Source organism: Euprymna scolopes, chromosome 36 (genome assembly GCF_053919585.1).
Source record: "Euprymna scolopes isolate OS-2025 chromosome 36, ASM5391958v1, whole genome shotgun sequence".
NCBI lineage: Eukaryota > Metazoa > Mollusca > Cephalopoda > Sepiida > Sepiolidae > Euprymna > Euprymna scolopes.
In genome coordinates, this window is record NC_136517.1 from 42,168,334 (window position 1) to 42,194,096 (window position 25,763).

A 25,763-nucleotide genomic window follows, 5' to 3' on the forward strand; every position below is an offset into this window, starting at 1 on the left:
TTTTGGAAATATCGGCAAAAAAAGCGACCCTTCCCTATAGAAAAGTGCCCAGTTTGAGGGTGAAGGAATTAATGTTTTTAGTCAAGTTTTTGATATTTATCGTCCGAAGGGTTGAGCTTCAAAATGATACCGATCTCGTAAAAATCCGTTGCCTCTGTCAAAAGTTTTAAGCAGACATATAAACAAACATACATACATTTAAACAGACAGGTGAGATTTATATTATAGATTATGTAGAAAGTAAATTTCTGTTTCAAAATTTAGGTTAAAAAATTGTTTTCTTTTATTTTACTTCAATCAAAGTTCTCAAAATACAAGGACCCCTTCTTAGGGGCTAACACTTGATCTCTATATGAAATCCATAGATATTAGAATATTCCGTTAAATCTCCTTTATGTCTCAAAAACTAATAAAGCAGTTAAGAATATTAATTTTCCTTTCCCCAATTCACCATTTAAATATGTCTTTAGTATGGTCTCTTGGCCTTACTGGATTTCAGGACTAGAATTCATCTATTCTGGTGGAGTATCCGGCTTCGTGCTCTTACTATTGGTAATATTACTCGCGGAAAAGTGCATCATTCTTCTTAAAAGCTGATGTGGGTTAGCCATACCAAGGAGATCTTATTTGGCCGCATATACTGTGTATTTTTTTTACTGTTTAGTCATGGTTTACTTGTAGGGGAAAGTATCCCCATGCCAGATTGTCCTGACAAACTTTTGTTAATGTGTCAAAGAAAGAGACGTGATAAGAAGGAAAGTCAAAAGGAAGAATGTGGCAAAAAGAAAGACTAGTCTCTGCTACTTGGCTTTTGTCAATGTAACAGGCTAGACATATTTCATACATATCTCCTCCTTGTCTCATGGGAGATATGGACTGCGTGGAAGATTAATATCGTGTATTATGCTAAGAGCAATTAAGAAAAATTAAACCCAAAATGAAAATGTGGTGTTATTAAAGGATGACTAACAACTATTGCAACTGCTGATATTAAAGAAGGCAAGAGAGTTAATTCTACAATCACTACTATTATGACTACTACGATCTATATATCTATAAAAGTGAAATTGTGTGTGTGTGCATGCGTACATTTCTCTACCAAACTACTCTGTCAATTTTCAGTCTACAGACTCGAGATTTGAGAAAATCTTTTTAATCGGTTTTCGGCCAGAAATTTGGCTGTCAAGGGGTCAAAGTTCAACGATTTGACCTTTGAAAACTCAACCAAACTCCTCTGCCAATTTTGGGTCTGAACACTTGAAATTTTAGATGTAGGCTACTTGGACATGGATCAAACTTTTTAATTTGATTTGAGCTCAAAACAAATGTTAAGGGGGTCAAAATTGGGGTCAAAGTTAAAAATAATTGTACTTCTGCGGTCTCTACCAAATTACTCAGCCAATTTTTGGTTTAAACATTTGAAATCTATAAATATAAAAGCGAAAATGTATGTATGTATGTGTGTTCGCTTTTTCTGTGTGTCTTCAAAAGGCTTTTTTCAGAGAAGCGGTCACTCGCTTCAAATTTTTAAAACTTTTTATATCACATATAAATCGTAATATCTCACAGTTAACAACGAAGCTCGCCTGTCTATTTAATTTGCTCGATTTCGGAAAGATATTCAACATTTGTCGCTCGCCGCATGTGGGTTAGTCTTTTTCCTATAACATCTTGGGAGGGGGGGGGGCGTTCAGCAGTAAATGAATACTATCCGGCAGTCAAACTTGACCTCATTAACTCATTAAAACGGGCACCTGCTAAATCCAAGTAATTAAATAAATTAAAACGTGTTTCCGTTAGCATGTCACGGTGGGGCAATGGTTAACGTCGCACATTTTTTTTTTTTTTTCACGCTTTAATTTACAACTTTGCCTCAAGGGTTCGGGTTCGATCCTCATACTTTCTTTTTTTTTTTAACCCCCCACACACCTCCAAACACCCGGACAACGCCGGGTACCCCTCGCTAGTTTTACATAAAGTGTATTCAGACATAGGGCAATCAGTTTTGGGGCGAAAATTTGGCTGCCAAGAGGTCAAAGTTGAAAGAGTTGACCATTGCAGACTCTACCAAACTCCTCCACCAATTTTGGGTCTAAACATATGAAATTTTAGGTGTAGGTTACCTGGACATGAATTAAACTTTTTAATATATATATATATATATATATAAGTTATGAACAGTACATAGGGCCCGAGCAAAGCCGGGTTGAACTGCTAGTGAAAAAGAAAGAAAACAACTCTGTAGACGATAGATAACTGTTACTTTTCTACTGCAACTACTAATGTATCAACGACACATATTTCTGTATATTGCCACATTTATTAAAACTTTTAAAAACAGTCTTACTTAGCAAAATCAGAAGAAAATAAGATTAATCTTATATATAGAGTAATGTCAGTCTCTATTGTTTCTTTGTCATTGGTAGCTTTCTTTTTATAAAATCGACAATTGATTCTGTTCGGTTAGTTTTTCTTGTAGATTGCTGCAATATTGTTAAACAGAATAAAAATATAATTAAATTGAATTCTTTCTAGGAAATACTTTTTTTTCTGGATCAAAATTATTTTCATATGACCGTCATCTTTAAAAGAAAAAAAGGGGTGTAACTCTATATTTATTTGTCGATAGAGTTACTTCCCTTAGATTAAAATAACAGAAAATGTTAGCGTTTAAGAAAAAGTCAAAACAAATTGCAAGTACATACACTACCGGGCAACACAAGGCAGAGACAGCTAGTATCTTATATATTAATGTTGAGAGACAAATTAAATCTTAACTTCTTATTAACTAAAATATACATCAGTAAAAAAAAATCTATATATATAAAAGCGAAAATGTGTGTGTGTATGTGTGTGTGCTTGTATGTCTCACAAAAACTTTCGACAGAGGCGACGAATTTTCACAAGATTGGTATCATTTTGAAGCCCAACATCTTGGACGATAAATATCGAAAAATTGGCCCAAAACATTGATTCCTTCACTCTAAACTGGACCCTTTTCTACAAGGAGGGTGCCGAAAAAATCGTTCCTTCATTTTCTCTCCTCCTGCTACTACGACAATGACGTCATGTTTGACCTAGAAAACATTGTTTAGTTTAAACCACCTGCAAGTGTTTTTAAAGGTTTAATTTTATCCGTTCTCAATTGTATGTCTCTTTGGCGTAGGGGTAACGTGTCAGGCATTTTTTTTCCGCCTTGATGCTTCGGGTTCGAGCCTAGCTTCCTACCTAAACTTTTTTTCCTCTTTTACACCTTTTTTTTTTCCTTTTTTGCTTTGTTTTGGTTTTTCCAATTTTTTTTTAACATCGTGTTTTTTTTTTTTATAATATTAAAACAGGGTCACCCTCTCCTAATACACACCTCCAAACACCCGGGCAACGCCGGGTACCCCTCGCTAGTAAATAAATAAATATGAAATTTGCTGAATTACTAGTACATCAACTGACTACCCCATTAAAATTCACTCATGGCCATATTTGATACTCATCGAATAAAGTATCAAGAATCCTAACTAGGATGGCATTAACTCTAAGCTGGGCTCAATCAGATAGGAAAGTCTGTTTTCATGAAGGCCAAAAACTTTCTTGAAAAAGCGCTTGGTACGTTACTCGTATGCAGAAATAGAGTGGAACTTGCTAACGAAACAGTAGCAGAAACTGTCTATGAAGCAAGCAGACGACAAAAAATATTGTTATTTACGATAAACAGCTTACCTTATGGGCTTGTAATCATGTTTTATTGTCTCTTTTCACTTGTACAATCTGTAAGAAAAATTGACCAACCACCACCATTTTGGTTGTGATCCATATCTTATTGCTTGATTTGTGTTCGTTTATAATCCTTTTGATTGATTCTGATAAGGTTGATCTTATCTTTGCAGTCACACCACATACAAGATGCCGTCTGAGGTTGTTAAAGTTGGAAAGAATAAAGGATTATCTTTTAATGGAAGAAGAATTCATCAGAAACCAGGAACGTTTGAAACCACAAGAAGAAAAACAAGAGGTATGTATATTCATACTAGCATGGGAACCCATAGGAATTCTACAGTTGCTTTCTACATCAATTTTGATGTTAATATTTTTTCTCATAAAATGTTTTAATATTTTTTCATCTCTTTTCTGTAAAAAATAATCATTTTTACATAATTTTTTTTAAAATAAATAGAACGAATGTCACTTTGTAAATTAATTTTATTTAACATTGTAACAGATGTGTATCGAAATTTCATTAGAATAAAGAAAGAGGATGAAGAGTAGGTTTCTAAAACTGAAGTTAATGGAATGATAAAATTTGATTTTGGAACAATTCATTTTAAAATGAGTAGAGTTGGATTTTTTCTTTTTTTTTTTTGTACCTCAACAACATCAGTTGATTTTCGATTATTTCTGGCATTGCATTTCATCTTTGATGATGTATTTCTACTTGTCTTTATAACATCCCCAAATTTGACTTTTCCTGAGTTGGGACAGGGGCTCTTGGTACCTGTTCACAAAAAGGTTACAACTCTGATGAAGACCACAGATGTCAAAGGGTCCCATTCCATCAAATTACCACTCACTCTATATTGTTAAAGATCAAGAAGGCAATCGCTCGGCATTGTATCACTGAGGAGCAGAGGTCATTTTTAAGCACAAAAAATAAATAATTCGACGGTTTCTTTTTTTTTTTTTTTTTTTTGTATAGAAATAATTATTCTGAGTAATAGTTACAATGTTGCATTTATTTGATAAATAAAAATTAAAACTTCTAAATGCAATTTGATTTAAAATGTTTATTGACTGGCTCTATTATCAAGTTTGGGCAATTTAAGTTTGTCATTTTTAACTCCTAAGTTTGGGGGTCTGTCGCTGTAAGATGTTAATGTTCTTCAGGTTGATATGCCATTAAATAAATATTAAGTATTCAACTGTAATTGTCGTCAAGATCAAAGTCTCTTTTCTATCACTACTTAACAGGTACAAAATCTTTTCGTCTTTCTTTCTTTACACAATCCTCAGTACGCATTCCAACAGGCTGAATTTCAAACTGTCCCATTTGCCAAAATTAACACTTATGTATATTACTTGTTTTCAACTCATTTGCATATTAAATTCATCATTACTTCGTCCTAAGCCTATTCACTGTATTCATACACACATTTCCAAAAAGTAGTGTTTTCACTAAAACAACGATTACTAATTTCAAAAACTCTTACCATTTTCATCACAGTCTCTTAACGACTTGAAGTCAAGTGGCGCGAGCAAAAAAGGAATCTCTTGGCTGATTATATTGTCGAGAATCCAGCTAAGTTCTGATGTTGCCCTGTCCTCTCCAAACTCACTCTCCCTGTTACCTCAGGAAGAGGAGCTTCTCTGCTCTCACTGTTTCAAATTATTACATCATACTGTTTTCTCTCCTTCATTATACCTCAGAAGGGAGAGATTCTTATGATGCAATTAATTTCAAAATTCTCCCTATATTAAAAACAAAAAGAAATGACGTACATGTCTGTAACCAAACAAAAGTATTGTATTCCAAAAATTGCGTAAATTGTTCAAATAGTTTTATTTTTATAAAGAAAATTATTTGTAAATAATTAATGGGAATTCATAAGCATTACAGCATAAATTTAGTATGAACTATTGTTGAGTTATCTCCCTTTTTTCCTTTTCTTTTTTAAAAAATTTTTTTTTCTCAAATAGGGGAGGCGAGATATTCACTTCTCGGGTGATCATAAAATTTGATTTTCTTATTTAAAAATAAATTGTTTCAATCAATTTACGTGATTTTCTTATTTAAGAATAAATTGTTTCATCAATTTACGTGATTTTTGGAATATGTTATTTTCATTTCGTCATGGGTATGTACATCATACAGATTTTTCTTTATTTTTTGTTTAATATTGGAAGAATTCTGGACAAAATCCAAAGATTTTGTTGTTGTTTTTTTTAAAGGAAAGGGGCATAATTCTGTATTTATTTGTGCAGAGCTAATTCATTTTTAAGGGAACAAAAAAAGTAATAATTAAAATATATATATGTATATCATATCAATTTTTCTTTTCATTTTTCTTTTTTTTTTAATATAGGAGGAATTCTAGACAAGGACCAAAACTTCTAACTCTGACAAATGTTTTATAGAAAAAAGTAATCAAAACAAAGTAAAATGCTACCAGGCATGTGTTACACAGTACAAAGTAAAATGCTTCCATAGCATGTGTTACATAGATTTAGGTAATAATTGAATATGGACAAGGAGAATAAATCAATTAGTTTGAAGAATTATTTCCGTTTAGTATTTGTTAATGAGTTAATAAAAAAAAACAAAAGCAAACTTCCTAAGTAAATTGTCTAAAAATGCTTGTTTTCTTTTTGTTTTCAGGAAGAAAGAAGTAAGGTCGATGAGTTGAGAGGGTCTCCAATGTCTGTGGGAACCTTGGAAGAAATCATTGATGACAGCCATGCCATAGTGTCAACTTCTGTGGGCAGTGAACATTATGTTAGCATCTTGTCTTTTGTTGACAAAGATCAGCTTGAACCAGGATGTTCAGTTTTGCTCAACCATAAGGTGATCACACAATTCCATTCATTACTTTAAAATCTTTTCTTTCTTTTTTTTTTTTTTTTTTCAATTATTTTAAAATGTTTTTTTTTTTTTCAATTATTTTTTTTCAATTATTTTTTTTTTCAATTTTTTTTTTCAATTATTTTTTTTTTCAATTTTTTTTTCAATTATTTTTTTTTTCAATTATTTTAAAATTTTTTTTTTTTTCAATTTTGATTATTTTTTTTTTCAATTATTTTAAAATGTTTCTGTAGACACTATATACAGTAATAGATCTGAAAAAGAAAATACAGAATCACATTTCAACATCCCTATACTGATATGTTATTCAATCACCTTTATGATCATGCTACGATAAAACAACGCAAGAAGAGTACTTGATGCAAATCAGTCCGAGTTCTAGGTGTGTGTGTGTGTGTGAGTGAGTGAGTGACACCATGTGGCCCCACCAACAAGTCGCCGACCCCTATATGTTGTGTACTGTGGTTTTCACCATCTTCATCTTTTATTTCTGGCTGTGTCGTCATCGTTTTGTTCACAGTGGTAACTGATGGTGGGGAGCACACTGGTCCACAAGTATAAATAAAATAAAACAAACACCAGAAAAACACAGATACCGATGCTTCACATGTCGGTTGGACTATGGGTGTGTGTGTGTGCCCTCATCAACTCTCTACGTGCTAAGGCCAACATCTACATCCTGTCGAGGCTGGGTGCATCTATTGCCATTAGTTCATCTCCCTATCTTCCTCGGGAACTTTCAAGCGACCAACTGCCCTCAGTCGTATCCAAAATCCAACTGTCAACCTCAGAGTTCAGGCCTCAACTAACTAAGCATCCAATTGACCCTCCCTCTCACTGTCAAGTGTTATTTCTATTGTTCCTAAGACTCACAGTAACCCTACCCCCAAAATGCCTATTGGCCCATTGTTCTCCACCTTTCAGTTACTTGCCACACCTTGAATTAAACCCTACCCATATTTCTCTTTGTCTGCGTTAAAAACAAATTCTTATCCATTGGCTATTGATAAGTACTTTTGGTAATTGCTAAACCTTCTTTATCTTTTGTCATCTATCCTTCATTCTTTTCCTACCCCCTCCCCCAGCACTTGACGACCCTAGTCAAACATAGTGTCACGTGTGTGTGATACAGTAGCGTAGAAAGAGGAACCCCACACGTACATCGTTAATTGTCTGGTCAGGTCACAGTCCCCAGCAGTTTTATTCTCAGTTTTATTTCCTCTACCTCAGCTTTGACTCCAATCTCTCTGATCACTCTCTGAGAAATAGACAGAAATAAAAGCGGATACATCCAGTTAAGAAGCAGATGCACTGATTGAAAGAGAAGGAGATCCAAATATAAAAAAAAGGGTTGAGTTGGCAAGAGAGATTGAAAGATAGAGCTGCTTCATTTATGCTTGTTAGATTTATAGAGAAGGCTGCAGATTTTTTTGTGTGTTTTTTTTTTCTATTAGCTGTACCTACCCGGTGTTCCTGAAAATAAAAGAACAAAAAATGTATAACTGCTTTACAAAGAAATAGTAGTTTTGATGACTTTAATTTTAAAAGCAAATTATTTTGATAAATAAAAATTATTTTAAAAAAATGTTTTTAGTACTTGGTATTAATGAATTATTAGTAAAGAATAAATAATGGTACTTATCCAGTTTACGACCCAATCTCTAGCAACTTTGCATTGACAGGTTACATAAACAGCCGTTAGCCAATCAGCTATCAGAACACAAATTTCAATGAATGTGTAAAGTTCATTAAATCAATAAAATTTTAAATAAAAAATGACTTTCAGCATGTTTTGTTAACGTGAACTCACCCCCTTTCCATTCTTAACATAGGGAAAGGGGGATGCTACGTTTGAATTAATCGTCTTGCAGCCTTAACTTCATATGCAGCATAATCACGTTGACACATCGGTTCTCATTAAATCATCGAAGTTAAGCAACATTGAGCCTGGTCAGTACTAGTGGGTAGCCATTTGGGAATACGTTAACACCTCTCTGCAAGAACTAACATTGTTATTTTCCCTAACCGAGACATACATGCGACTAGGGACTGCTGTTGAACTTGTTATTCCCATGAAACTTCCTCCTCCAAGAGAAGTCGTTTCAACTCGCTTAGGGTAAATGCCTTGTGTAAAAGAAAAAAAGAAAAAAAAAAAGGAAATAATTTATAAGATGATTACTTTCCTTTAATGCATAATAATATTTGATGATTAAAAAAAATTTCCACTATAAAAGTTTTCTTTTCCAGAATAAGTATTTTCAGAAAAATATATTCATGCCAATAACATAGTGGAAGGAAGAAACAAAAAAATAGGCTAGTTTGAAGCAAATATCGATGTATAAGAGAGACAGCTATTTGGATTGGACATTGCAAATCTGGCAAGATAACTTCCATGTTAGACTATCACAAGCACTGAATTCACCTACTTTGGCAACACACTTGATCCAATGGTGAAGCTAACACAGCTTTAAGACAATGTATGTCTGCCATATGGAGAGTCTTCAGACAACTGTCGATAATTTTACAAAACACAGGAATCCAATTCCATGTGGGGGAGGTAGCATGCAATACATGTCTCTGGTCTGTACTTTTGTCTGTCTGTGAGATGTTGGATAGAGAAAAATTACGTCGCATTGTAATGGCTTCCATAAAAAATTGCACCATACAATGGGTTCTAAACTGATATGGCAGCATCGCCCACTTTCATGGATGTTGTCACCGAAGCCATGGAATAGATCAGTTGATGATGACTTCTAGTGGGCAACGTGAGTGAAACGGGAATAAAAGTTTGTAAGTCATTCACAAAATGTGTAGCATCAGTATGAGCCAAAAACAAATGAAAATTAAAAAATGAACAAGCATATGCGTATTTGAGTGTAGAATAATTTATCAAAGTATTTTTGTTTTTCTTGTGTATCTTATTTATGTAAATACTCTTTTTCACACAGGTCCACGCTGTGGTTGGTGTCCTTTCTGATGACACTGATCCTATGGTTACCGTCATGAAGTTGGAGAAGGCTCCACAGGAAACCTACGCAGACATTGGCGGCTTAGACTCTCAAATTTTAGAAATAAGAGTAAGTATTTTTTTTTTTTTTTTTTTTTTTTTTCTCCTTTTTGTATGTTTCAGAATTTTTTAGATAAGGATTGATGATTTGGATTATTCAGACTACTATTCTCATCTTGGTTATTATTTTTGCAATGTTTTAGCTGATGTAACCTCCAAACATCTTCAGGTGAATCTTTCCAAACGTGGGAATCTTTCTTCAAACTACTGTTCTAATTTTGGTTGTTATTTTCACAACGATTCTGTGAATGTAATCCCCTCCCCCTTTTTCTTCAGATGTATCTTGTTGAACTTAGAGAATCTTTCTATCAAACCAAATATGGGAACCATTAATTATAAGTAATAGATAATATGTATATGAATATATATAGTAATAATTAGGGGGTAGAAATATATATGTATATATTCGTGTTGAGATAATTGATTGAAATCAGGAATCGAAAAAAAATCGGAACTTTTGGAGGTGTCAGGATCAGAAAAAAATGGTGCCTATTTTCCGATTCCAAAAACGATTCTTTTAATTATCTTTTTTATTTGATTTTGTTTAAAGCAAAATCTTTTGTAATGATATTTATTGATTTTTAAGCCACCAGTAAAACTAAATTCTTTCCCTACAAGTGTGTTTCTATATTTGAAAAAAAAAACATCTGCACATTTAACGTGTTTTTATGATAATCTGGGAAAAATAATAACTTTATAGATAAATATTAATAGATTTATAAAGAATAAGAATCAGGAATTTAGTATGGAATCGGTAATTGTATTGGAGTCGTCTCATCACTAGTATATATAGATATGTAATGATAAGTAATAAGTAGTAAGATTGTACAATTAGAAAATAAGTTAGGTTTAAGGCTCCTAAAATTCATACTAGGACCTGTGGCATAGTGGATAAAGTACTTGGTAAAATTCAGTTGTAAAAGTTACAAGGTTCAATTCTCAATGCAAGTGACACTCAAAATACAATTACAAATTCCTTGATGGAACGAGGGTATAATACCATGAATTAAATAAAGGGTTCTGTTCGAAATTCTGTTCAGATCCAAAATTCAACAAGATATGGTCGGATATATTGACCAAAACATTGTGAAAATAACACTCAGGATGAGAACAGTAGTTCAAAGAATGTGAATAATCAATCCTCATCTCAAAAATTCAGAGACATAATGTTAGGAATTTTAATCAAACTCCAGAATCTATAAAACTGAACTTTTTATTTAATCCATGAAGATAGACTGTTCTTGTTCTGTAAGCCATAACTGGAGAGAAATTAGTAATGGATGATTCTAAAATATTTCCTAATTCCTATACAATTTTTAATCTGTTCTAAATTTCTGATTCTGATACAATTCTGATTTTTTTTTTTTAAATTCATAAATATTTTATTAGATATTTGTTGCTTTTTAAAAAAATTTTGAATTACTGGAAATGGATGAAACATGTCAGAGACTCAGCTAGCGATTGACGTGAATAGACTGCCTTGACATAGGACACATCCAACTCATTTGTAGCCTGCTCAACCAATGCATACCATCATAAGTGGTGGTTTAACCAATTCCATTCTCCCTGATGATAGTCAGCTAGTAAATTTTACACAGTAAAATTCTATTTAATTTTGGACAGACAGTGAAAGTTAAAATAATTCCATTTTGAAACAAAAAATGAATGCCTTATCTGGAAATTAAATCCAACAAAAATTACAAAATTTTCCAATCTTGATCAAAAGAAAATTTATTTTATTACAAAAGAAAACAGATTGAGAGACTAAAATTTTTTTTTTTTTTTTAGATAACTTATAACTTAAATTACTTTACCCCACTCTTTCATATCAAATACTACAGTTATCTTTTTGTGATACCAATAGTTGAAACTCAGTGACCATCTTTACAAAGAGAAAACATCATGAATGTGCCAATGAAAAAAATTTTAGACTTTTCTTTTATACAAAATGCTAAACCTTATTAAAGTCACCTAAAGATCTTGAAATTTTTTAATTTGGATTTACAATTGTGTATCATTTTTTTCTTGAAAGATGTCTTAGAATATTTTTTGTTTTGTTTTGTTTTACATTGAAATGGCAAATTTGCATTCAAAGAAAAAGAATAGCTTTCTAATATACTGATGGAATGTATGCGATCAAATATTCTAAGATTAACTAATTTGCATATTATTTTGCAAAAGGATATCTCATGAATTCACTATTCATTCCTATTGTTTTTCTAATTCAATAATTGTTTGCATTTTATTAGAGCACATAATGGTTTTTTTTTTCTTATATTATGAATAAGAAACCAGAGAATAATCACATTTTGGATGAAAAGAGTATTTTCAGTATTTTCTAGTTGATTTAATTTTGGGGGTTTGCCATCTGGTTCTACATTGAAAATTAGGAATGAAGGCTCTGCCCCCTTCTCCAGCACATACATGCCACACCACGGTCAAGTAAACAAATCAGTGAGTATTCCCCCAACCTCCCTAATTTCATTATGAAATTAAATACAACCATAATGCCATTTTGGTTCATTCATAAACAAATCAGCCAATTTTTGTTTTGTTAAATTATAAATCATCACCCTTGTTTAAAAATAATACACACAGGACAAGCAAACAAGTCAATGAGTATCACTCTCCTCATTCTTATATCGTTGATAAAGGCTTGTCATTTTAGATGAAAGGAGTAAGGAGTCTTTCCGGACAATTTACTTCTGGGGTTGCAATTTATGGTTTCCTCAATTTTCTCAGGAAATACAGCAACATGAACACCACTAAATATATGTTCAAACTGAGACACAGCTAGTATTATGGTTGTCTATTGTTTGTAATGTTTAAAGTGTATTTATCAATTTTATTTGTAGGAGTGTGTAGAATTGCCTCTAACACGTCCTGAGTTGTATGATGAAATGGGAATCAAACCTCCCAAAGGAGTAATTCTTTATGGGGCACCTGGTACAGGTTAGTATATTGTTTGTTTTTTTTTTATGTGAATAATATTTATCGGTTATTCCTAGGTGTTGCTCAGTAATATTCTTTTTTTAATTTAAAGTATTTCCTTTAAATATCCAGATTTTGATTTTAAATTTAATTAGTACAGTATTGTTTTTAGTTATTAAATTATTAATTGAACTAAATTGTTAGAAAAGTGTTATTATGTCGTTATCATCATCCAATCCACCACCACTTCCAAAAATATAAACATCAACAGCTATAATTGAAAACAGAACTTTTTAGATCTTCAATCTAAATTTCTTCACTGGGGTATACCTACCTAAAAATTCTAAATCTGTTTAAAGTGGTTCATTGCTATTAGCATCACCCACAACTTCTTGAAAAGCAGCCTCGCAGTAAAAAAAAGTAATGATTTTTTTTTTTTTTAACATCTATATTGTGATATATATATTAATAAGATTATTATATTTTAAAAAAAATTAAATGTTTAAAAACATTCATAGATTTCTTTTTTTATTAACCGTTGTATAGGCAGATGAAACCCTTTTTAGCCTTGTGTACAATCACCATCAGATGATATCTCGATAAAAGCACTAGAATCTAACCCACAAACATCCTGATTCAACTAAGGAAGTGACTTCCAAAGGACATCTATAAATCTTAACCATATAGGGAGATGTGTCCAAAAGAGTAGACTTTGATAGTATGGTCACACCGAAAAATCGATGAGAGTTGTTGGATTAGTAGATGTAGAAAAGTAGAGGTAGCAGATTTAGATCACAGGAGATCAAGGGAAAAGCAAAGGGAAACATGGGAAAAGGTGATTAAAATGAATTTGAGAGAAAATGATAAAGACCTGGCCAGAGATAGGTCCATCTGGAAGTCAATTTCTAAAAGCAGTCCAACACATGTCAGCATGTAGAACAGACGTTAAACCAAAGTTGATGATGATGGTTTTGAAGCCAATTCCATTTTCTGCATCCTGACATTGTCACATACAAAACCAATCATTTTCTTTTAAAATAAAATATTCATCAGATTCAAATTTGAAATTGATAAAATCGATTAGAATTAGTTTTTATTTTTTTATTTTTTAGACCGGTTCTAAAAATGACTAGAACCTTCATATCAAAATGAATTTAATTATACGTTAAAATCTATCTAATACATCTACTGATAATAAAAATGTGAGAAAAAGATTAGTTTTATGTTGTGGTGTGTCCACCCTATGGATAATAATGAACTCTTTGCTTTATTATAAAGACCAGGTGAATATGTCTCAGCATTAGCACTGATTATGTTCGAGTCTTCCACTCGTGGCAGTCGGACTGTTGCATACTCATATTCTTTATCTGTTGTATTTGCTATTCTTTAAAATATATTTTGTTTCCAATTATTACTGAGTTCTTTCTTAAAAACTGTCACCCACAACACTGGTAATGAGGGGCTATTAAGGAACCTGAAAAAAGACGCTACAACACTGGTGATAACAATTTAAAACTAGTTATTTGAGAATTAAAAAGAACCTACATAAAGAAACAACAGCAAAATTTCTCAGTGACCTCAATGACTAAAAACGAAACAAAAAACAGGCTTTATCAACAGACTTGTAAAAAAGAAGAAAAAAGAAAGAAGTTTGATCCCCCCCCCCCCTCAGCTAAGGTGAATTCCTTTCTTTTTTCTTAAAGTGTTACATATAGGGGTTTCATTAAAAGAGAGTCTTAGAGATAAAGAGATGTTGTTGTAAGAGACTTAGAGAGATTGTTCGTGTTATGAGAGATTGTTCATGTTATTACGATTCCTATATTTTAAATGTTCATTCCTTAGACGTGTAGAAGAAGAAAGCTCTTAGAATGATGAGATAGTGTTCACTGTTCAGACATTGTGTAGACATGAGATATCGAGACGTGTATGTAAAGACATTTTATAACACAGATATATAATACAATTTTCACTTTACCTTTTTGTAAGAATCACAAACACAAAGATGAGCTTTATCACAAAACACATGATGAATTTATTTCTTCACGTCCGGCCGTGGTTTTCTCACCAAGAATTCAAAGCTTCACATTTTAGTTTCAAAGTGATCGTCTCGCTTCCTAGACGTTCGAATTCCCAGACCCTCTCTGAGTTTCTCACTGACTGTCTCTCTAACTAACTAACTCTCACTTCCTATATTGAGAAATCCATGCATCCCGGCCTCGTGAGCAAAATTCACGTGTTTCAACATGCGCGACTTTGCACGTTTTTCCGACATTATGATTTCCCAATAACCTATTTTTTCTTTGATGTTTTTACAAAGGAATTCAACCTACATATCTAATTTATTTAACCCATATTTTATTATCCACATTCTTTTAACAATTGAATAGTTTATTTATTATTTATTTCATCCGAATTAACAATTTACTGGACATTCCATTTAAACCTATTGTTCTTTAAAACTTATGTCCAGGGTTCGATTTCTGCTTTCTCTCATTTTATTTTCATTTTAACTGATCTCTCTATTTTTATACTTACATGAAAAGGGGACAGCCCTTATCATGTAAAAAAAGAAGTCAGTGATTTCATTTTATTCCAGCACTATTAACTTTTAACAAGAAAAGAATATTATTTTTTCCCTCTTGGAAAAAAAGTATCACTATTGAAATTATAAACCTTTAGAAGTGTAACCATAAAACTTTTTTCGCAAAATATGAACTGAAAAATGATTTTTATTTATTTATTTATTTTTTTTTTTTTGCAAATAAAATAAGTAGAAGAGGTTTTATACTTTGCTTGTTTGTTTTACGTTAACAATGTAAGATTGAAATGCATAAAGTCGTACCTTTTAAAGATACTATTAAAACATGGAAGACTTCAAGTCTAGTATGGTATGCTCGAATTGGTGAAATACTAAATAGATTTGCAACAAAGAAAAAAAGAAAAGCAACTAGAAACTTATGAAAATTTCCAAAACCTTCAAATAGGTTTTGAATAAAGAAAGACAACTAAAAAACAGAGGAAAATTACAAAAACTTTTTGTATTATCACAGGTTCATACATAATACAGATTTTGATTTTTATGTTTTAATATAGGAGAAATTCTGGGCAATAACCAAAATTTATGTAGATCTACCTTGGATCCTTAATTAGCATCTATTATATAATACTGTTACACGAATGACCCCGGTCTAAGCCAGGTTGACATGCTAGTATATATATATATGTGTGTGTATAGGTGTATATACATATATTTATGTTCACGAATTAAAATGTGGCACGTGTCTGCGGATGAAATGTCAGAAATTTACAAGCTAAACGGGAATTGTTTCAATATTTCTCACAAATATAAACAAACCTTGTTATTGTTATGAAAAATGTAACAGAAAGGAATCTGGTTACGTGGATGTTTTGAAAAGATTGACAGGAAAAATTCACAGAAGGAAAAAGATTGCAGTTGCAGATTTGATTGTCAACCAAGTAGACGCCACAAGGGAAGAGAAGTGAAAATGGTTGAAATTAAATGTTTAAAAAAGCAGGTGGTTAAACGAACGTCAGCGTGTGCTTTTCTAGGTCAAACATCACACCATAGAGAAATGAAATCATAGCGCAAATTTTGTATTTTGGAACATCGCTGAAATAAAAGATAGATGACCTCATTTCGTAAATCAGAGATTTAATCTAGCGAGTATATAAAAAGTTCTAAGAAACAGTGACCGCCCCCTCAAAAAGCCTTTGGTGGACGTACAGAAAAAATGCACACACAAACACACACACATTTTTGCTTTTATATAATAGATGAGGACAGTATTTTTTCTTTGGTTTACGTTTGTATATCTTTATTGAGACATTTGAATCTAATTTCAGGAAAAACTTTGTTAGCCAAAGCAGTAGCCAATCAAACATCAGCTACGTTTCTCCGGGTGGTAGGCTCAGAACTAATTCAAAAGTATTTGGTAAGTAATATTGAATTCAATGTGAAGTTTCTTTTTTTTTTTTCAATTTTTATGAAGATTATCTTGTATTTTTTATAACATAATTTGAAAATAAGATTGGATTAAAAATCCAATTGTTTATGAATTTATTAAGAAGAAAAAGCAGATAATTTTAATTCATTTTTATAATCTCATATATATATACTAGTAAGTAAAGATAAATGCCCCCCATTTGTTATTAATAGCTTTATTATATTATTTAATAAATCTGTTTCATTAATCGGAAGTTTTATTTGGTAATTGCGCATGAAGCAAGACCCTAACTTTCAAACACGCCAGCAGGTGGCACCCGCGTCTGTCCATTAAGATATGGATACAGTACTTCCGCCATTCTCTAAAATTGCTTACTTTTATATTTGGGCAAAATATTTACATATTTTTTGTTAATATATTTTTTCAAACATATTCACATTTTGTTTTTTGTCTTTTCAAATATAGTTACGTTTTTTTTTTTAAATATACTTTAATTTGCAAACCTGTGCAATCTATTACGGTCTTTGCCGCCAAGTACGTTCCATCTGAAACCCTTGCCAAAACACATAATGGATGAAATTGTTGAGGTAATTTTTACCCATAAGTGACATGTGTTCTCTGGATTATTCTTTAAAGCATCTTGTATTAGAAACAAAAACGTTGGAGTGGCTCACTAGACATGACTTAACTGCAAATACCATCATTTGTAATAATCCTAATCACTTTGTGATCGATCACAAGTACAATTTTGTGGATCTGGATGATCTGGCAGTACACACAAACACAGTTGAAGAATCTTGGAGTCTATGTAAGAGCCATGAGAGGCACTAGCTCAGAAAATTTCTACAGTCACCTACAGGAATTTATGTGACGTTGCCGATTTAAAAAAAATGTTTTGGCAATAGTATCTACTGGATTCATACTTATTATGTTGTTTGAATTTAATGTTTTTTTAACATGTGAAATATTCACATTTTAAAACTATTAATTATTTTTTGTTGTACATTCATCTTTTTTAAACTGCTATAACTGTAAAAAATGTGACACATTCATTGTCTTTTTTTTTTTTCGTCTTTCTGTAAATAAATATATTTTAAAAATATCTGAATAGTTTGACAAAATATATAACATTAATTTAAATAAACATAGTTATTTGAAAAGGTATGCAATTAAAAAATTAATTGATAAAAAAAGTTTATGTATCTTATATTTTTATTATAAGAGGGTGAAAAAAACGAATAAACATAAAATATATTTGAAAATTGTATCCATTTTGTGCTTCCATAATTGACAGATGCAGGCACCACATGCTGGCGTGTTTGGAAGTTAGGGTCCTGCTTTATGCGCTATTACCTTTTATTTTAATAGATGAACAAAAAATTAAACCCTGAGCAACAATCGGGGTAGCTAGTGTGTGTGCGTGTATATATATATATATATATATAATTAGAGATGAGTGACTTATTCAGTTAATTACAAAATATGGATAATTAGTACAAATTAAAATATAATTATAAAAAAAATTTTTACACATATTAGTGAATATCCTCAAAATTAAGGAATATTTTAGCATATATTTTGTATGATGATAGATATATACGGACTTAAAATGTCTTTATGCCATTCTTTTAACATTGTTTCTGAATTTGTTCAGATTATTCTCAACATTGTCTATACAAATTTTTGATTTGGTTTAATCTGTATAATATATATTAACTGCTTGCATTGTATATATAACAAAGAGTTTTTTTGTTTTGTCTTTTCTTTCCAGGGTGATGGTCCGAAACTTGTACGGGAATTATTTAGAGTAGCTGAAGAACATGCTCCGTCAATTGTCTTTATTGATGAAATCGATGCTGTAGGAACAAAAAGGTAAGTTTTATTCTATTTTTTTGTACTCTTTAGTATGGATATGGTGTCTTCATCTGTCTGTCCAACAATGCAAATGAAAACCTAGTCATGTATCAACATCAATAACAACATTCCCCAGGTAAAATTTCATGTACAATCCAACTATTCAATATCAAAAAAGGGCATGACATACTGACACCGTAATGATAATAGTAACAAGACAAGATGGACTAATGTTCTATTTGAGCCAGGTATATGGCATGCAATGTTTTGAACATTTGTCTTATGTTACATGTCTGCTAGTTTTTATGCTAAGAAATAAAAGGAATTTTGTTTTCTATTCGAGCTATAATGAATTTGATCAGAAATGAAAAACGTTTTTTTAACATGTTAAATTGGCTAGAAGTGAATCTATGATAAAGCAACTTCTATTTTAACATGAAGGAGTGGGGGAGTCTCTTTTGACTCCCATGAATCTTGAAAGTCCCACATTAAAATATACGATAAAACTCTATAAATCGATTTTTACTTGTAATTTTTTTTCTACTGGATCATTTTTCGTAATTTTTGGAATTTATACCTATTTCGACATGCCACGTAAGTACATAATAATATTTTTACCTGAAATGCGTTGGTTTAAAACATCGCTGTTCTATACAAGCACCTAACGTTTAAGAGAAAATCATCTCCTTTATTCGTGATTGATCCTAAGGTAAAAGTTTTACATTTAAAATCAATTAACGCAATGACAACGAATATGTTAGTCGCACGTTAGAATAGGTCATTGCAAGGTGTTAGTTCTTTGGTTTATTTTAGTTTTGAATTTCTTTTTTTGTTTTCTTCTTTTCTAGATATGAATCAAATTCTGGTGGTGAGAGAGAGATCCAGAGAACTATGCTGGAACTGCTCAACCAGTTGGATGGATTCGATGCCAGAGGAGATGTTAAAGTGAGTTGTTTTCTTTAGTCCAACTGTTTTTGTCATAACTGTTTTAGATTCTTACATGGTTTTTGTCATCCATCTCAATGTTGGTGTTATGAGGAATTTATCTCCTTTTACTTCTTATCAATTTCAGAAAAACATTTTTTTTTCACAAAAGTTTCAAATAACTGGGGAAAGAGAAATAGAATGTTTCTGAAACTTTTGAGAAAGATCAAAAAGCTTCTGGAATGTTCTATTATTAGTTGTGTTTGCTATAAAAAGCGACAATCCGGCAGTTTTTATGTGAATGTGAACAGTTTAATTTCAACTCTTGTTAATCTAGCCGAAAGAATTTATGGAAGAATCTCCTGGTAAAAATGAGTAATTACTTTTGAAATTTTTCTCTGCATAAAACTATTTTAAATTAAATATTTGAGATTTCATTTTGTGAGTAATTAAATTAACATCTAGGAACGTTCGTTTCTCCTCATCAAACTGTGACCTACTTCTCTTCTACCCTCATAACAATTACTGAATTAGCCGTTGGTCCAAGTATGAAAATTATTTATTTTTTTGTTTGTGTTTTTGTGTTATAAAGTAAATGTTACATTGAAAATTTCTCCCTGTAGTTCTGGTTCTATTATACATTTCTAACAACATAACAGTTGGCAATTGATAGCTGAACTTGGTCGGCCTTTATTCTTTATTTGGGACACAGTGAATTCATTAAAAGGGGCCAGTTCAACCGACCCAGGGTGAATTTCATCACCAGCTTGAAATTTCTTCGAAGACCTTCTAATGGGAATTTAACTTGACAAAATTAACATTTTTCTTGACACCATACCTTCAGTATTGTGATCTCTATTTCCGTACAGATTTTAGTGTAGTAATATATTTTTAGCATTTCTATAGCTGAGGATTCACGTTTGCCTGGTTGGTTCTGATTGTAGTTTATGGAACAGGCTGAAAATAACTGAACTGTTACTTAACAGTCAATTAGTCCTGACATCAAACTTGGAAATACGATTTAAAAAATAGCGCGGATCACTCTCTGCACTAGCACCCAACTTTTTAATATTTTCCATGGCTTAAGGTTAGAGGTCACTTACTTCCCCTCTCCCTTTTACAGATGTCATCTCTACATGGGCACATGTGCTCCTAACTTGAGTAAGCCTATATCATCAGAACTGATTTCTATCAAAGAATAAATAAATTAGAACCATATATAATGTAAATTTACCAACTCGGATTTCAGTGACCCTTTAATTGCTTCCAACTACAAGACTGATTCTGAAGCCCAGATAACCATATAGTTCCAGAAATTTTCTTTTCAGATTTCATGAACATTTATAAGTTAAAGTCAAGTATGCTTTAACCATGGATCCCAAGACAATTCTCCAAGCTACAAGGATAAATCTGGCGTGTACAATTTAGAGAGTATTAGTTGAGCTTGGCATCTCATAGTCCAGTGCCGTTCATTACCATCATGATTTTGGCAAAAATAGGCTATCAAAATATTACGAAGTTTGTTTTTACTTATCCCCTTCTCCTCTCGTAGAATAAATTAATGTTAAAAATTACAATAAAAGTATATCAGTGAATGTTATTCATTATTTATATTACTCAACACTTAATCCTCCTTGTGATCATAAAATGTGATATCATGTCAGTTACAAAGCCAGCTCACTTGTCAAGCAAATTTACTATTCACAAGATGAGAAAAAACATTTTTTTGCTCCCACTTAAGTTCACTTTTCTCTAATTAAATTGTAAGTTTCACATCAACCTCTTTTTGATCCAACAATATTGTCACATTGCAATTACAACGTCTGTACTTTGTGTTTCAGGTTATTATGGCTACCAATCGTATTGAGACATTAGATCCTGCTCTTATTCGTCCTGGCCGTATTGATAGGAAAATTGAATTCCCACTTCCCGATGAGAAAACCAAACGTCGTATTTTCACCATTCACACCAGCCGCATGACGTTGGCTCCAGATGTTAACATTGATGACTATGTAATGGCCAAAGATGATTTGTCTGGAGCTGATATTAAGGTAGGTCATTCTTCAATGATAATTTATAGAACTAAACTCTTGAACTACTGTTCTCATCTTGGATGTTATTCTCACAATGTTTTCATCAATATAACCTCCAATATTCTTCAGATATATTTTGTTAAACTTTGAAATTTGTATGGAATTTCGAACAAAACCTTTTATCAAATTCATGGTGGTAGCTTACTTTTATTTTGTCAGTCATGACCAGGTAGAAGTCTGATTTTTAAGTTGTAATTGTATTCTTGGTATCACTCGTAATGAGGTTCATAAAACTGCCATTAGAATTGATTATTATTTAGCAGTTTTAGCTGTTGCATCACAAGTCTGCAAAGACAGTCTTTTGGAGATTGATGGTTCAATCCTCGGTAGAGGCGATACTAAAAATACATATTCGAGGACTTGTGACCTGAAGGATCATAAATCGTTGAATATTGGAATAGCAACCCTCAGGTTATGATCTATTTTAATGAATAATCTCATCTCTTATGATGACATAAAAGATCTTCCCAATGTCTTCAAACAAGTGAATGATTAATACGATCATGAATAGATTATAATCTGTGTGATAGAATATGCCAATTTTAAAAACTTTGAAATCTACACATCTTAATTTATAATTTATGGCTTACGGTAAAGAGATACATTAAATCTGTCTGCATGATCAGAAAACGCTCTTAATTTTATATGAGAGTACCAAATTTCATAAAAATAGTTTAAAAAATAAATAGTGTAAGAATTCTTGATTTTTTTTGTTTTTTTTTTGTTTTTTAAATAATGAAAAGATTATTAAAGAAAAACACAAATTTCGGCATTTCAAATTTCTATTACAATTGAACCACTGAACATATTTGCATGATTCAAATGACTTTGAGCTTGTTTTTACACAGCTTTTTTCGCACAATAATTTGCTAAAAAGAAAAAAATTAACTTGTAATGCTTACGGACAAAACCAAAGTACCATCGACTGGAAACATTTATCAGAGATGACTTTGTACAGAGATGCCATGTTATTGTAGCCTTCTTTGATCTTGTGAAGTCCTAAGAAACATGGAATAATGAAGGACATACACAACATAGGCCTAAAAGGTAGACTACAAAACTTTTTCTAAAATCATATATTTAGAATTAGAGATGGATCAATGATGTCTAAACTTCAAAAATATGAGATGCAGAGCAACATTTTATCAGTAACACAGTTATAATAAAATTTGTGTTGTCCTGGTGGTTAATCTTGACTTTGAGAAATCACTATTTTTGGATGACTTTTTCATTGCCTGGTCTTCATTCTTTCCTACAAATAATGGGTATTGTCAGTTAAGCATTTTTAAATAAATGTTTCTTTTTTATTTATTAAAAATTGTAGCTATTGTTTTTAACACAAATATTCTCTGATTTTTCTGCTGATTGTCAACTAAATATTCTTCAAATCAATAAAAAAAATGTCATTTATTGAAATGTATTTATTTAAAATAATACTGTTTTGTTGACAGGGGGACAATTTGATTTTGAAACAATTGTAAAACTGGTAAAGTCGGAGTTGTTTACCTTAGTGACATCAGATTAATCACCATGTTTGTTAATTGGACGATCTCATCTTTTAAAAACGGAATTGAAAGATAACATATCTACAAACATTAAATAGCTCAGTAAAACGAAAATTTATAAATGACCTCAACAAGTGTGTTTTTACATTTGTGAAAATATATGTACATATTACATGGGTTTTTGCAGTAGTCAGTTTCCCTGTCCCCCTCCCCTCAAAAAACTCTATATTTAGAAATTAAAAAAGACTCAAAATTTAGAATTTAGAACAGAATCAGTGAAGGAGGGGAATATTGGCATTATTCCATCACTTCAAAATACTCTCATCTCTAATTGCTTAACACCACTTTTTGAGCCCCATGTAAAAAAAATAATGTTATTCAATTTTAGGAGAAAAGCAAGTGAGTATTGTTTGTCAGGTTTTTGTCTCACTATTTTCATATTTCTAATCTTTTTCTCCTCAGGCTATTTGCACAGAAGCAGGTTTGCTGGCACTGCGAGAAAGGCGGATGAAGGTAACCAATGAAGACTTTAAGAAAGCCAAGGAAAATGTTCTTTATAGGAAGAATGAAGGAACTCCAGAAGGCCTTTACCTTTAAGGAGTTTCACCCCCTTTGTCCATTGTATTCTTTTTTTTTTTAAGTAATAAATCACTTCTCTATTCCTTCATCATCTTAACTGTTTTCTTTTCTCTTTATTTCACTGTTTCATAAACAAATTACTTACCTTTGTAAATATTGGTTCACCTTCAGTAAGGCATAAAGCTACGAGAACGATTTGCCTCAGAAATGCCCACGTATCTGTGCGTTTTCCAAGTCTAGTTACTTAACTATAAAAAAACTAAAACGGTAACATGCTACCAAATTAAAAAGGAAGAAATGACTAGTCAAAATCAAATATCGATTTTTCAGATGCATACCAGGTTCAGTAGTAAGCAAACACACTGCCAAGGTGTATGAATGGGAGCTTGCCTTGTTAGAAAATATAACCAATGTCAGACTGGTGTCCTGTTACAGGGGTGACTTAGTCCATCTCTTCCACTTAATACTATAAGACAAGTGATAAGCACCACACCTTAGGTTGAGAAAAGGGATTCGATGCCTTCGTTCAGTTTCGAAAGACAAAGAATACCCCTTGTGTAATTGTGAGTCGAGGGTTGCACAATCTCCAACCACACCTCTCCTGAATCATCACTGTTTGAGTCCAGTGACAAGGAAAAGTCCAGGACGACTAGAAACAATGCCAAGATAAGCGGGGAGCACATACAGCACCTGGAAGTCCCAAATGGTCACACATTTAGTACTGTCCAGTTGAAAAGGGATTATTATTACAAATTATGTGGAGGGAAAATTGTAGTGATTGCGAAAATAACTTACCTCATAAATGCCCGTGTGTGTGCACATTTTGTAAAGTTCAGTGACTTAATATAAAAACCAAAATGGCAATGTGCAGCTGATTTTATGCTCAACAGTCACATGAAAGTAACATAGATTCTGGCCGTTCGTATACAAATTAAATCATCCTTAGCTGCATAAAAGCAAGCTGTTTGAAGAACAGGTTAAAAAGAGTCCTGCATACATACCGTGCTCAGGCTTGACAGATTATTTACTTGAGTCAACACAGAAGACTAAAGGAGATATTTATGACAACCTTCTGTCTAATAAGACAATGGTCTTCTGCATCTACTCTGGTAGACGAGATGCAGAATGCCATCTGATGTGGCTATTAAGTCAAAGCTGGAATTATTAGGTTGGTGCAAAAATAATGTTATTTTTTTTTGAAGTTCAACCGAACGTCAAAAACAACATTATTTTTTAACCAACCTAATAGCTCTCTGGATGCAAGTCTGGGTGGGTGATAAGGAGACCTAGGTTTGCCTAGTTACCAGGGTCCCCCTCTCAGCATTACAGACAAAGTCTGATGGAAAGGCAAGCCAATACGGTTGGAGCCAGCGCAACTGCAAGAGTTGCCAAAAAAGTGTTGCAGTTCATCACTATTCGCCTATCGGGACTCCAAACTGGATTTTTTGTTAGGGTTTACTCCCTTAGCCTTTTCTTTTCTCAAGCCATGCACAAGGCAGTGGAGCTATTTGCCTACAGCTGGTAAAAATTTGAAGATATTTCCAATTTTGTAATTATGATAATATAAATGAAAGCAAAATCCTGAAATGATTCTTCTTAAAAAGAGTCTTAAAAGCATGAAATCCGTAATGGTGAAAATGTGAAAATATTTCCAATTTTGATGAGGAGACAATAAAATTACAAGTTGTTCATTGCTGAAAGCAAACAACTAAAGCATATAAAGATACTTTACCATCAAATGTATTTAGGACCCTACTTGGACAAACGGCTGGTGACGCATGTTTTTGTCGGGCTGAGGTATGGTTCTGTGTTGTTCTAGGGATCCACATTCCCAGGCTTTACCTTCTCTCTTTGAGAAGATATTAGTTTATTGCTAATTTCCGATAGGGTTTTTCAGGCATTTTTTATTGGCCAGTGTGCATGTACTGCTTTTCAATCCATACGTTTTGATCTTGTGTCACATATTCCCATGATGAGAGGGAGCTAAATACCAACTACTAGTTAACTCACACTTAACCTTCGGACTAGGATCAAATTTGTTCTCTTCTTAGTCGGTAAAAGTTTGTGTGTGTTCATAGTATTGGTTATCTATCTCCACTATTATATAAAAGGAATTTTATGTGCATGTGTGTGTGAATTTGTTCCCTATGAACTCCTGAATGGATTTTTTTTTTAAATTTCACACAAATGTACTTTATGTGTCTGGCAGTGTTCTTAGATAGGTTTTTTTTATCGGAATGTCTTCGATAAATATCATAAATCCAAAAAATCCGATGT

The 25,763-nt window shown here is 32.2% G+C and overlaps 1 protein-coding gene across 1 annotated transcript in view; it reads left to right on the forward strand.

The window, feature by feature from the left end:
* LOC145260426 (26S proteasome regulatory subunit 4) overlaps positions 1-23,583 on the forward strand; it is a 40,774-nt gene extending 17,191 nt beyond the window's left edge. Inside the window, exons 4-12 of the mRNA XM_080118423.1 lie at positions 3,882-4,006; positions 6,365-6,550; positions 9,517-9,645; positions 12,491-12,587; positions 16,431-16,519; positions 18,303-18,403; positions 19,234-19,330; positions 21,151-21,360; positions 23,370-23,583. Of these exons, the coding sequence (XP_079974549.1) occupies positions 3,882-4,006; positions 6,365-6,550; positions 9,517-9,645; positions 12,491-12,587; positions 16,431-16,519; positions 18,303-18,403; positions 19,234-19,330; positions 21,151-21,360; positions 23,370-23,504 (1,169 nt within the window). The 3' untranslated portion in view covers positions 23,505-23,583. The remainder of the gene's footprint in view (positions 1-3,881; positions 4,007-6,364; positions 6,551-9,516; positions 9,646-12,490; positions 12,588-16,430; positions 16,520-18,302; positions 18,404-19,233; positions 19,331-21,150; positions 21,361-23,369) is intronic.
* The last annotated feature ends 2,180 nt before the right edge of the window (positions 23,584-25,763 follow it).